Source organism: Hemicordylus capensis, chromosome 13 (assembly GCF_027244095.1).
Source record: "Hemicordylus capensis ecotype Gifberg chromosome 13, rHemCap1.1.pri, whole genome shotgun sequence".
NCBI classification, from domain to species: domain Eukaryota; kingdom Metazoa; phylum Chordata; class Lepidosauria; order Squamata; family Cordylidae; genus Hemicordylus; species Hemicordylus capensis.
In genome coordinates this window covers 10,248,542-10,262,791 of record NC_069669.1, presented here as the reverse complement: position 1 = coordinate 10,262,791, position 14,250 = coordinate 10,248,542, and the positions used below count along the sequence as shown (strand labels likewise).

The following is a 14,250-nucleotide window of genomic DNA, read 5'->3' as shown; positions in this document are numbered from 1 at the left end:
ACCTGCTTGCTTGCATGCAGAAGGCTCCAAGTTTCCTCCCCGGCATCTCCGAGATAGAGCTGAGGGAGACTCCTGCCTGCAACCTGGGAGAAGCCGCTACCAGTCTGTGAAGACAATACTGAGCAAGATGGACCAGTGGTCTGACTCGGTAGAAGGCAGCTTCCTATGTTCCTGCCCAGCATCCTTTGGAATTCTTTCTAGGATCTGGCTACTTGGCATTCAGTCTGACGATGCATCTGGCTTTAGCCCTGATTTTGACTTTGCAGATCACTTCAAGCTCTCCCCACCCACCCTGCCTCAGCTCAGAATTTTCTGGGGCTATAAGCTTCAGTGGGGTTAAATGGATTCAAATCCAAGCTGAATAGAACTGTCAGTCAGTCTGTCAGGCTCTCCAGTGCTTTGGATAACAGGAATTCCATTCCCTCCACCCACCGGCCTCTCAGCATTAGGGGAAGATTGCTGGTTCTTGTCGTTGCAAGCCTGAATTGCCCACTCTGCTAAGCAGGGTCCACCGTGGTTTGCCTTTGGATGGGAGACCACACGCCAGGGCTGTACGCTATTCCTTTTAGGGGATGGGCCATCATTCAGCAGACAGGCACCTTTTTTGCACGCCGAAGGTGCCGAGTCCAATCCCCGGCAGCATCTCCAGGTAGTCCTGGGAAAGACTCCTGCCTCAAACCTCGGAGAGACTCTGCCAGTCAGTGTAGACGTAGGAACCTAGGAAGCTGCCTTCTACCGAGTCAGCCCCTGCTGCCAGTCAGTGTAGACAATACTGAGCTAGATGGACCAAGGGCCTGACTCAGTAGGAAGCTGCTTCCTCTGTTCCTTTCCGCTCTGCAGCTGCTGGCTTAGAGCTGTAGTGGCAAGCATCTCTCCTAGCCTGATGACCTGGTCCCCTTCTCTTTGAGCCTTTGCTGGAACGCCTGGCAGCCCGGGGCAGGGAAGGCCTCGTTGGTCTCTCTGACAGCTCTGTCTGTGCGGATCCAACGCCTTGCAGGGCATCAGCAAACCGCTGGGAGATCCAGCTAGGCCGTATTTTTAGCTGCAGTTCTCACGACTCTGCTCTCGGAGGATGCTATTTATAGAGGGCGCCATTGAATCGGAACGATACGGGGAGGGCCTCGCCTCGCTCACCCCGCAGCCCTCCGTTCAGGTGAAGAGGCGTCTTTCAGTTGCATGAAAGCCTGGGGGGTTCCTGGAGGTGGTCTAAAGTGGGGGAAGAGAGAGGGAGCAGTTCATCAAGGGTGGTAGTCAAGTGAAAGAGGCAAACATCCCTCAATTTCTTTTCTTCCGCATGCAAAGCGATGCTGATTCCTGCTTGTTTATCCTCTGAGGGTGGGAGTTCATGACCAGGCAGGGAACTAGGAAGCAGCCTTTTACCAAGTCAGACCATCAGTCCATTGAGCTCAGTATTGCCTACACTGACTGGCAGCAATTCTCCAAGGTTACAGGCAGGGGATTTTCTCAGTCCTACCTGGAGATGCTGCGAGGGATTAAATTTGGGACCTTCTGCGTGCAGAGCTGGTGCTCTCTCACTGAACTACGGCCCCATCCCTGCGGAAGCTGTTGTCTACTGAGTCAGACCCTTGGTCCATCTAGCTCAGGATTGTCTACCCTGACTGGCAGCGGCTCTCCAAGGTTTTAGGTAGGAGACTTTCCCAGCTCTATCTGGAAATGCTGCCAGGGAGTGAAACTGGGACCTTCTGCATGCAAAGCAGATGCTCTTCCACTGAGCTATGCCCCCCTACCCTAAAGAGTTCTGCACTTACAATTAGGAACACAGGAAGCTGCCCGATACTGAGTCAGCTCAATTTCGGTCCGTCTAGCTCAATTTTGTCTACACTGACTGGCAGCAGCACTCCAAACTCTCAGGTAGGAATCTCTCCCAGCCCGACCTGGAGATGCTGCCAGGGACTAAACCATCGACCTTCTACATGCAAAGCAGATGCTCTACCACTGAGCTATGCCCCCCTCCCCTAAGGGAATATCTCCTAAAGGGAATATCTTACAGCAGACAGCGCTCGCATGCAGTCGCCCATCTAAATGCAAACCAAGGTGGGCCCTGCTTAGCAAAGGAGGCCATTCATGCTCACTACCACCGAACCAGTTCTTCTCCCTCTCCGAATCTGGTAGATCCGGAAGGGGAGAGAGAAAATTGCTAGGTAGTGGGTCAGTTCAGACATCACACACAAGAGCATGGATTGACCCCACAGACAATAGCCAGATTTTGGCTCGTTTTGCCATATTGCAATTTGTTTGGATTCTGCTCCTGCTCTTTGCTTTTCATGATCTGGACTTGCCTCTCGCTATAGACCATGAGTGCAGGTTCAGGCACCACGAGAGACCATGGTTAGGACATGGTTGGGTCTCTTGCTTGGAGCTGTCCAAGGTCCTGACCTCCTTTCCCTTGGAGCGGCCTGAATTCCAGGACCCTCCCGGATCTCTGCCTGGGCGATTCCCTGACTCAGCCTGGTACAGGGTAGCTGTTTGTCAAGATATTGTCGCTGCTGGGGGTGACAATTTGAAGCTAGTTTGAAAAGAGGGAGGGACAGCCTATAGTCTGAGAGTGCGGTCTGTGTCATGCTGTTCAGACTTGGAGGACAAGGCCAAAGACAGGACCAAGTGGAATGCTATTAAGCCTTTAGGTTTCCTTACCCCTGCTGAAGTGTAGCCACAAAACTGGTATTGAGGTGCAGGGAATAAGGATTCTTGAAGTGGCCCAGCGGGGAAATGCTTGACTAACAAGCAGAAGGTTGCCGGTTAGAATCCCCGCTGGCACTATATTGGACAGCAGCGATAGAGGAAGATGCTGAAAGGCATCATCTCATACTGTGCGGGAGGAGGCAATGGTCAACCCCTCCTGTATTCTACCGAAGACAACCACAGGGCTCAAAGAAAGGAATTTTAAAGGATTCACAACTGGTTGGAAAACCAGACTCAGAAATGGTAATCAGTGACCATTCATCAAACATGGAGGGAGGATTTGAGCGGGAGGAGATCTGGTCTTGTTTTAGCGAGCATGAATTGTCCCCTTTGCTAAGTAGGGTATGCCCTGGTTTACACTTGAATGGGAGACTGCATGTGAGCACTGTAGGACATGGGGCCACTTTTCATGTTTGTGGGCAGAAGTGCACTTATTCCCTGCACTTCCAAGTTCCCTCCCTGGCAGCATCTCCAAGATAGGGCTGAGAGAGATTCCTGCCTGCAACCTTGGAGAAGCCGCTGCCAGTCTGTGCAGACAATACTGAGCTAGATGGGCCAATGGTCTGACTCAGCATATGGCAGCTTCCTTTCTTCCTATGTTGTTATGGGGTGCTGTAGGCCTGGTGCTCTTCAACATTTTGACTAACAACCAAGATGTAGGCAAGGAGGGAACTTGGAATATTCAAATCTGCAGATGATCCAAAACTAGGTGGAAGAGTAATAAAATTCCAAATGCCCTTGACAGAATGGAAAACCTGGTTGGCACCAACAAAATGAAATTCAACCAAGACAAAGCAATTATGAAAAAAAGCCCAAAAAACTGCAGAAGGTTGCCTTGATGGAACCATCATTTCCAAGTCAGGAGAAATCATACTTTCAGTTCTGTGATTCTCTGAATACCATTGTGTCAGCTAAAAGAGGGATACCTGGCTGGGGCAGTATCCCATGTGAAAAGGATCTCAGGACTGCAGTTGATCACAAATGGAACATGAGACAGCGGTATGATGCAGCTGCAAAAAAGGCCAATGTGATTTTGGGTTGCATTGATGGAAGCATCGCTCCAACATTATGAGAAGCAATCGTTCCAGTTTTTTCATTCTATGAATATAAGGTGTCAGTGAAGCATTAATGAATGAATTCATGTTTTAAAATACAGTGGTTACCTTGAATTTACAGAATTATGTTCTGTTCTCCCACTGCAGCAAACTGCCTAGCTGGGCTCGAGCAGTCACACCACGGATCTTTTACATCACAGAGAAGGCTTGGAACTATTACCCCTACACGATCACAGGTAAGCTTCTGTGCCCGTGACCTAGCCCACCTCAGCCCTGCCCTTGGCTACTGGGAGAGATGAAGAAGAAAGTAGAACCCACCTGGCAAAATTAGACCAAATCTCACCCTCTTTGCAGCAGTGTCCTGCCTGATTTGTAATTGCCCTCTCCTTGGTGAAGTTTTAGTTTGTTCTAATAAAGGTCATAATATGATCTTCTGCCCCTTTGGGGCTGTTCCCCCCACGTCTGATGGGCTACCACAGCTATCTGCAGTTTTTGTCTGCTTTGGGGAAGACCAGAACTCAGAGACAGAAAACTGAGCTCAACCTTGCCCTGGCTGCTTTTGGTCTGAAACCCCTGCCGAATCCAATGATTAAAGATCAGATAAAACAAAAGATTAGATTAAAGGTGAGCCTTCTCTCACAGCTGGGCTTCCCAAATTTTTTAAAGTATGCCTCTTCTGGCATAAGGCATACTTACCTGTCCCGGCTTTGCCTCTGCTCTATGACCCCTGTCTTGACTCCTCAGGTATTTCCTGTAGTGAGTTAGTTCTACTTCCTTTCTCCTTGGGGAGCAGATGGAAGCATCTCTCTCTCTCCCCCCTCCTATTCACTATGTAGGCCAACCAAGGCTTCACGGCGCTGCAGCATCGTTACATTTAGGGGGGATTCTGGCTTAAAGGCATTCAGTGAGGAGAGCTGGTCTTGTGGTAGCAAGCATGCCTTGTCCCCTTAGCTAAGCAGGGTCCACCCTGGTTGCATATGAACGGGAGACTAGAAGTGTGAGCACTGTAAGAGATTCCCCTCGGGGATGGAGAGCATCTAGGGTCTGGGGAGAGCATCTAGGCTCCAAGTTCCCTCCCTGGCAGCATCTCCAAGAGAGGGCTGAGAGAGACTCCTGCCTGCAACCTTGGAGAAGCTGCTGCCAGTCTGTGTAGACAATACTGAGCTAGATGGAACAAGGGTCTGACTCGGTGGAAGGCAGCTTCCTATGTTCCTAGACTGGCTACTTCAGTCACTGGCTTACATCCAGACTAAGTTACTCATGAGAACTCCCACTGAAATTAATAGAACAAGTAAACTTGTCCCATTAATATCAATGCCAATTTTCTGTAGCTTGTCAGCCAAGCTGAGGAGAGGGGTACGCTGAGCTTCAGCACATAGCCAGCCAATCAGCAGCAGAGGAGGAGTGTCTTTTTCCTCCTCCCTCCCCTTCTGCATCGGACACATCGCTGAGGATGCATCTTTTATAAGCCTCACGATCCCTCCGATGGGGAACAAATAGCGCAGCTGCAGAGTGGGGAGGCAGAAGGGCTCTGAGCACCCCCTGGAAACCCTTCAAGTCCCCCTATGGATCCTATAACCCCCCTCCTGTTGTGAACCCCTGCCTTACAGAGCAACGTATCCAGTTTGTTTCTGTACCCCTCAATTTTGTGCTAACGCTCCCACCATCGCAGCTTAAAGCCTGCCTGTAGCTCCTTCCCTTTCAGAACATTCAAATCATGCACGCCAAGCCTGTGATTGGTGTGGTTTAGGGACTTTTGCAAATGTTTTTCTTTCTGGTTGCAAACGTTCTCCTTCCAAGCCTGTGGGATCCCAAGGCGTTGCCCAAGGCAGTGTGCACTGAGATGCCAATTAGCTGCTATGCTGGACTGCACAGAGGGTCCCCGAGTTTCACTTTGCACTCCGCAAGTCAGAATGTCGTTAACTCCAGGGACCAACCGCCCATGTGTCCTGCACCTGATCTTTCCTCCCCGCTTTCTGCCTGGGTTGCTGGAGCAGATCTGAGCGGGTTGGATGGTCAGGAGACATTCAGTTCCGCCAGCAGGGTTGATTGTTCTCCCATCTCATCGCTGGCTCTCTCTCTCTCTCTCTCTCTCTCTCTCTCCCTCCCCCTCTCCTCTGATGTCCTGTGGATTCCTGGAATCACCTGGCTGCCGGCTCAGAATACACAGTAAGTAACAAGATGTGCTGGTTTGTTCAGCGTGCCTCTTTTCTCTCCAGCGGATCACAGCAAGTACACCCAGAGGGGCCTTGGGGCTATACCTCCACGCAGCAGCCTTCCGTGTGAACCAGAGGACAGAAGGGGGAGCAGGAAAGTCCCTCTTGGGGGATGCTGCAGCTGTGTTCCAGGAGAGAGCTATGGAAAGCTTGGGGAGGGGGGGGGTGAAATGCCAAGGGTAAAACCCTGCCTACTTATATGCAGTCTTGTTAGGATTTCGCTAACCCTGGTTGGGAGAACCGAGGTTTGCTGCAGGCTCGTGCTGTTCCTCCTTCTTTCCACAGTTAGTGGGGAGATTCTCATGACTGCCCTGGGTAGGCGGGGAAGGCGGAGGGCTCTGGGGCCAGAACTTGGGAAAATCCGGTTCAAGTGTGTCGTGCCGACATGCTCGTATCGGATCGCCTGCTGCTGCCGGAGCCAGTCTCCAGCCCCATCTTGGGCACAGGTCTGGAAGGAGAGGCATTGAATCCAAAGGGAGGGGTTGGCATGGCAGAAAAGGGGTAGGGGGTGCTGTACTTGGCTTCAGGGGAGAATACAGGAGCAGGAAAACAGCAAAACAGGAAAGAAACACCAAAAAACGGAACCATACATACAAAAAGCGGGAGTCCAGGGTGGGGCTGGCCAGGTGGGGAAGAGCTAGGGTTCCTGGCTGCTGAAGTTTGTGTTGGTGGCCACGTGCATCTCAGAGGGGAGGGGAGGGATCTGTGAGGATCCTGCCGCTGCTCACGACCAGCCTAACCCTTTCTGGGCTGCCTCAAGCAGGGTTAAGCTGGCCGTGGGGAAAGCCTCAGTCAGGCTATCCTCCCGGCCAGCCGAAACTGGGTGGAAGGAGCCCAGCCCCGGTTTCGGCTGGTCGCGAGACCCAACAGGAGTTGTACGGCTCCTGGCAGCAGCATGGCGCTGAGTCCTCTTAAGTGGCCCGCTGCTTAATCTGGGTTTGGGGCTCAGGAGCGCCTGAAAAGCGGGTTAAATGACCGCGTGTTGGTGCTGTGCCGTACTGACTCACGAGTAGCCTCCCAAGCCTCCCGGCATCGGGAGGCTCCGCAAAAGGCACTGTGCACTCACGGTGTGCCTGCTGATGCCACACGGGGCTTCTTGGGATGTGCTCCGCCCCAGCCGGAAGTTGCATGGGGCAGCAGAGAGGAGGCAAGGCCCTGCTCTCCTCGTTCGTAAAGCTCCCGGGCCCTGCTCCCGAAATGTGCTCATTGGAACCGTGGTCCGTGCACATCCCTAACCAGGTGTGCATGTACAGATGTGTGCGCACGTGCCGTGACTCATTCTGTGCAAGGCACACGTACAGTCCGTTGCACACGTCCTATCTGCATGCTGCATTTGAGGGGGCCTGTGACCCCGGTGCACTTTTCAAATGAACCGTGGTCCACCCCAAAACATGGGGCGGGGTGCCTATCCCTGTGTGTGCGTGCACGCAACATAATATCATCACAGGGCCAGAGCTGCCTCCTTTCCCAGCAGCATTTCTCGACTTACTCATCTTCTGTGTCTCTCTTTCGTGTTCCCCGCAGTGTTCCTTCCTGCCCAAGTTTTCCATCTACATAGAGACCAAGTACGAGGATAACTGTGGAGATAGTGCAAACGTAAGTGGTCCCAGCCCAGTAATGATGGGGCAATGCTCCTGTCCCCAGAGCCAGCCTAAGGGTCCCACTGCTGGACCAAACCGGTGGGCCTTCTAATCCATCCTCCTGCTTCTCAGAGTGGCCCACCAGATGCCTCTGGGAAGTCCACACATGGGACAGGAAGCCAATACCCCGCTCCCATGGTTGTTGCCCAGCAACTGGCATTCAGTGGCATTCAGTGCTCCTGAATGTGGAGGCTCCATTTAACTATCAGGACTGAACGGCCCTGGATATTAGGCTTCACCTCCTCCAAAACTTTGTCTGGTACCTTATATCGTCATCCAAGCTTACCTCCCTGCAGACAATCACAACCAGGGCTCTGGGTGGGCAGATCAGTGGCACAGACAAACGGCAGTTCTCCTGCTGTCCACCCATGCCTCGCCCAGCAGCTCTGGGGGTTGGGTGAAGGGAAGCGCCCCCTCTGATCCTGATCCTGATGGCCGTCTGGTAGCCATTTAGAGCTCTCACCTCCATGAATCTGCCTGATCTCCTTCTAAAGCCGTCTAGGCTGGTGGCCATCGCCACATCGGGTGACAGCAATTTCCATCATGTAACTGCATGTAGTGTAAAGAATATTACACTATATTACACATCCCCTCAGAGGATGGAGCCACTCTGGGAAGAGCAGAAGGTTCCAAGTTCCCTCCCTGGCAGCATCTCCAAGATAAGGCTGAGAGAGATTCCTGTCTGCAACCTTGAAGAAAGCTGCTGCCAGTCTGTGCAGACAGTACTGAGCTAGATGGACCAATGGTCTGACTCGGTATATGGCAGCTTCCTATGTTCCTGTGTTCTATGTTCCTAAGCATTTAGTTTCAACAGATGACCCCAGGTTCTCATATGATGAGAGAGGGAGAAAAATTATCTCTCCCAACTTTATCGCAAACACTGTGCATAATTTTATACTCCTCTATCATTTTATACTCACTCTATCGTTTTCCTCCCAGATCTTCCACAGTGAAAAAATCTTGGGGGACCATGACGTGACATTCCTGGACATTGCCTTTGATGAAATCCCAGAGCGCTATTACCGGAGCCTGGAGGTAAACAGCCTAATGCAGGCAGGCAGTGTGCCTCCTCCTCCTCCTCCTCCTCCTCCTCCTCCTCCTCCTCCTCCTCCTCCTCCTCCTCCTCCTCCTCCTATTATTATAGTAGTAGTAGTATAATGTGCATTTTTGCACAGAAGAAAGGGTCAGGGTAACAATGAACAAACATTTGTGCTCTTTCCATGGAGAAATCTTTGGAGGACCTCCCTGCCCATTTTCATCTCCATCCCTCTGACAACATCGATCGAATTTTATAGGCATTTTTGTGTTTTTAAAACTTTTTAAAAGACCATCAAAGCCTGAGAACAACCTGGAAGGTGAAAGTCTTGCTCTGCTCTCATCTGTTTTCCATCTCTAGGGGTGTAGGCCTTGTCAAAAATCACCCTGAGCATTCGTCTCCCCCGCCCCCAACCCCACCCCCAAGATGGTACCAGCCACCCCAGACAGCTCATGGGCTAAAATTAGAAGAATGAGATATTTAAAAGAAGGCTCTGTGGCACCCGTGAGCCCAAAGCGTCCACCACCCAAGGAGGAGGCTGTTGCCCCTCTGAATGATTGGCTCTGACTAGGGGTGTGCACAAAACCGGCTGGTCCAGTCCGGTTCGGGTCCGGCACTCCCTCAACCCCCCCACCCTGGTATGGTTCGGTCCAGGAGAGGTTCACAAACATTTGTCTTTTACTTACCCCCTCCGGGGGAGTTGTTGTTGGAGGGAGCAGGGAGGTCCGCAGAGCCAAACAGTCTGGTTGCCAAAGAGAGGCCAATTGCACAGTTGCAGCAGCCTCCAAAATGGCCTCAGCGCCGGAGGGTGAAAGCCCAAACGGGCCGAAGAGCTGGCCGGCTGGTATGGACATCAAGGGAGGCCAGGGGGAAAACTCCATGGACCCCCCATGCCGCCTCCAACAACTGCCCTGGAAGGGATAAGTTAAAAAAAAAATATTAAGTCAGCGAACCCCCGAACAGTTGGCAGGTGTTCAGTCTGGGGTCGGACCGAACAGGGGATGGTTCGGTTCGACCCCGAACAGTCGAACCGAACCAGTCCGACATCGAACCTCTTTGCACATTCCTAGCCCTGACCTGGCCTTTTTGCAGTCAGCCCTTGCTGCAGGCAGGGAATAGTCTCTGTTTTCAGTCTCCATACAGAGAGACTTACTCTCGGAGGCTGACTGTTGATCTCTCCATGAGTCACCCCTCTGGCCTTACCTCCTTCCCACCAACCCTGCAAGGTAGATTCGGCTGAGAGACAGCTGACTGGCCTACTCAAGGAGTATAGGCCTCCTTGGTCCTAGGCTAACACTCACTACGCCAGCTAGGAGGAGTATCTTTGGGGAATGTGTGTTGGCTTGTTTGTGCCTGGGTCTATTTGTGGGTTATCAGTGGTCTATACTTCACGTCCTCCTTGTGTCCGATGGCAGGATCTCCGGTACTTCAGCTCAGCGAAGACTGGCCGCGGCCCCCTCCGGGAGGGATGGCGGGAACATACCACGCCGATCATGTGCTCCTACAAGCTGGTGACAGTCAAGTTTGAAGTGTGGGGGCTGCAGACGCGGGTGGAACAGTTTGTCCACAAGGTGAGCTGCAGGGAGGTTCCATTCCCGCCCCCTGGGCACTGATATTTAAGGCCTGGGGTGTCTGGGCAGCAGCAAGGAAGATCCCACTGTTGGAGGGGGAGATGACTGAAAGCTATAGGCAGCCTTCAGGCTCAGAAAGATGGATGCCCCTGAATCCTGGTTGCAGGGGAGCAACAGCAGGAGAACGGGTACGCAGGGGCCGAGCCACCATTGGGCGAGGGGGTTCAGAGAACCCAGGCCGCCGTGTTCAGGGGCCGCACCTGGTGCCCAAGCCACACCCCCTGTGTTTGACATCAGATGCAGGGGGCGTGGCCACGATAGCAAAGGTTAGCCATGCGGCTCTGTTCTTCTTATTGTTATTTTATTTTATTTAGTGCACTTATGTAAGCCACCTAATGGCACAGCGGGGAAGTAACCTGCCTAGGGAGCAAGAGGTTGCCGGTTCGAATCCCCCGCTGGTGTGTTTCCCAGACTATGGGAAACACCTATATCTATAGGTGATAAACACCTATATGGGAAACACCTATAGTGTTTCCCAGACTATGGGAAACACCTATATCGGGCAGCAGTGATGCCAGCCCCTGATGCCAGCCTTGCAGGGGTAAGTCAGGCTGATCGGAAGGCACTAGACCACGAGTAAACAGTCCATGCCTCACCGCTGCCTCCTGCTGGCTGGGATCAGAATGGCACTGTCGAAGTTTCAGCCTTTGGTGATTCTGGAGGGCGGTGTGTGTGTGTGTGTGTGTGTGTGTGTGTGTGTGTGTGTGTTTGGGGGGGGGGGGTTCCTCTACACTAAGTTTGCTCAGTTCAGTGCTTTGAAACGACCCCCTTAAATAATGGAGTTCTTGGTTGCAGGTCATCCGGGACATCCTGCTGATAGGCCACCGACAAGCCTTTGCCTGGGTGGACGAGTGGTGTGGTAAGTGAGTCTCGGGGCATGATCCTGGCTGCGGTGGGTGGGAGAGGGCGAGGGAACCCACCAGGCCCCCGGGAGGGCAGTGGGAGAGTGTCCACCAGCTCCGCTTTCCCAAAACAGCCCTCTTTAATCCCTCCCTTTGTTTTGTGTTATGTGTCTCCCACCTATAAAATATTTCACAAATATAATTTGCCTTGGGTCCCTGCCGCTCTCCAGTTCCTTCCCCGTAAGCTTGTTTGATTTGGATCCAGACATTGCGAAACATTTGCACTGTGTACCGAAGATGCACTTCTGCATTCCTTTACTGATATCATCTACCCCCCTCTGGTTTGGGACTCAGTTTCCAAGGGCTCTCAAACTTGGCTCCCTAGACGTTGTTGGACTACAACTCCCGTCGCCCCCTGCTGCAGCATCTGGGGATTATGGGAATTGTAGTCTAACAACATCTGAGGACTAGTGTCGCCTTGTCGTTCCCCTAGAGGAAAAATGAGTGCCTAGAGCAGGCCTGCTCAACTTACATAGGAACCTAGGAAGCTGCCATATACTGAGTCAGACCATTGGTGCATCTAGCACAGTACTGTCTTCACAGACTGGCAGCGGCTCCTCCAAGGTTGCAGGCAGGAGCCTCTCTCAGCCCTATCTTGGAGATGTTGCCAGGGAGGGAACTGGGAACCTTCTGCTCTTCCCAGAGCAGCTCCATCCCCTTAGCCCGCCCCCCCAGCTGTTTTTGGACTACAACTCCCATCCCATAATCCCTAGCCACAGTGGCCAGTAGCCAGGGATTATGGGAGTTGTAGGTCAACATCTGCAGGAGGGCCAAAGCTGAGCAGCCCTGCCCTAGAGGTGTGTGTAGAGCGGGAAAGAGATGTCTAGCTGTGTCCCACCCAGGAACAAAACTCATAAAATTCCTTATCTAGTATTTTGAGAAGTCAGTTTCTTATTCTTTTAAAAGAGTTGATCCAACCACCAAGGTAAGTGGTAGGAACGACGGAAAGTTCCTCTCCTTTATTTTGGGAGAAAGTTGTTTTTAATTCTCAGTTTGCTAAAAACCACTAACCTCCACGCTCAAATTTCGCCTGCTGCACCGGCTAACTCTGGCTCTTTCCATGTTCTCTGCTCCTTTTGATTTTGCTCCGTTTAAAAAACGAAACAAAACTGTGAGCCCTTTGGGGCAGAGACCTGCTTTCTCCTTCTTTGTCAAGCAAGTGCCATGTATTCAGAGGGTATCACATAAATTAAACTAAGGAATTGGCTGCCACCGGACATGGCAATGGCCACCAATCCAGACGGTTTTAAAACGGGGATTAGTCACATTCATGGAGGAGAGGGCTATCAACAGCTACCAGGGAGCTGCTGTAGGAGAGAGGGCGTGCCCTCAGCTCTTGCCTGTGGGCTTCCCAGAGGCATCTGGTGGGCCACTGTGGGAAACAGGAGGCTGGACTAGATGGGCTTCCTTGGGCCTGATCCAGCAGCAAGACTGTTCTTATGTTCTTCTGACTTGGTAGCTGTGCATTTCCATCAGGCGTCCCAGATGCACCTTCAATAAATAAATGTTTGCTTGTTTCTGTATGTAAGCAAGTGGATCTCCCCCTTTCCACAGACATTCGAGGCTGTTAACAAAAACAAACCGAAAGCCATTGTTAGATTTTTTAAAACAAAAACATATACTCAGGAAGATGACAGAAAGGACTAAAGATAGATAGCAAGACTCCTAAAAAGCAGAGAGAGCAAAACAGCCACCGGCTGAGATCTGTTTGCAGGAGATATAAAAAAAAAATGATAGAGATTAGACGCTAAGTGGATTTCCCAGGGCAGGGAGTTAGAGATCCTAGGCTGCTACCACCGAGAAGGCAAGCATTAGGACCACTCGTAAGAGAGGGAAGTGACTGCTTAGGTATTCTAATCTAGGCCAACACCTAGAGAATAATAGAATGTTTGAGCTGGAGGGCACCTCAGAGGTCTTCTAGTCCACCCTCTTGCTCAGTGGAGGAATCTGCTGCAGCATCCCTGACAAATGGCCACCCAGCCTCTTGAAAGAGAGCTCACCCCCTCACGAGGCAGGCTGTTCCACTGTCTAAGTGCTCTTACACTTCAGAAATCTAATGTCTTGTCTGGCCTGAATTTGCTTCCTTGTCATTCGATCTTTGAAAGCTACTTTCATATCCCTCCCTAGTCGTCTTTTCTCCGGGGTAAGCACACCCAACTCAGCTGTTTCTCGTAGGCCGTGGTTTCCAGATCTGAACCTCTTCCGCTTTATCAGTCTTCTTCCCAGAACTGGACACCGTATTCCAAGTGAGGTCTAACAAGCACAGAATAGATTGGGACTATCACTTTTCATGATCGGGACATTCGGCCCCTGTTAATGCCGTCTAAGATTGCATTCGCCGTTTTAGCAACTGCGTCACACCGCTGGCTCACGTTCAACGTGTGGTTCACTCAGGCACTTGGGTCCTTTTCACACGTTCTGCTGCCAAGCCAGGTCTCCCTAGTCTCGTACTTGTGCGTGGCATTTTTCATATCTAAATACAGGACTTTACAACATGCTTGTATGCAGAAGGTACCAGGTTCAGGTTTCAGCACCTCTGTTAACACAATCCTGGGTAGCAGTTGGGAATGATCCATTCCTGAGACTTTGGAGAGCCTGCATTTGTTGCAGTAGACCAGGGCTGCACAACTTGGACCCTCCAGCTAATGTTGGACTGCAGCTGCCATCATCCTCAGCCCCAGCAGCCAATAGCCAGGGATGATGGGAGTTGTAGTCCAGCATCTGCAGGAGTGCTGAAGTTGAGCAGCCCTGCAGTAGAGGGTACTGAGCTCAACGGGTCAAAGACCTGACTGTATTTGATGACCAGAAGAACATAGGGAGCTGCCATCTACTGAGTCAGATCCTTGGGCCATCTAGCTCAGTACTGTCTACTCTGGCTGGCAGCAGCTCTTCAAGGTTTCAGGCAGGAGTCTTTCCCAGCGTTACCTGGAGCTATGGCCAGTGAGTGAACCTGGAACCTCCTGCAGGAAAAGCAGATGTTTGTAGGATGGCTTCTCGGTCCGTTCCAGCTTAGATTCTGTGCAGCTTCTGGTAACTGTAAAGCGGCCCTTGAAGTAAGCCTCACTCA

At 51.7% G+C, this 14,250-nt stretch overlaps 1 protein-coding gene across 2 annotated transcripts in view; it reads left to right on the top strand.

The window, feature by feature from the left end:
* The window catches only part of LOC128336345 (cytoplasmic phosphatidylinositol transfer protein 1-like), a 53,292-nt gene that overhangs the window by 29,699 nt on the left and 9,343 nt on the right, over window positions 1–14,250 (top strand). For both annotated transcript variants that reach the window (XM_053275772.1, XM_053275773.1), the window contains exons 4-9: window positions 3,906–3,994; window positions 5,920–5,927; window positions 7,499–7,570; window positions 8,554–8,649; window positions 10,066–10,221; window positions 11,077–11,140. In XM_053275772.1, coding sequence (XP_053131747.1) covers window positions 3,906–3,994; window positions 5,920–5,927; window positions 7,499–7,570; window positions 8,554–8,649; window positions 10,066–10,221; window positions 11,077–11,140 — 485 coding nt within the window. The remainder of the gene's footprint in view (window positions 1–3,905; window positions 3,995–5,919; window positions 5,928–7,498; window positions 7,571–8,553; window positions 8,650–10,065; window positions 10,222–11,076; window positions 11,141–14,250) is intronic.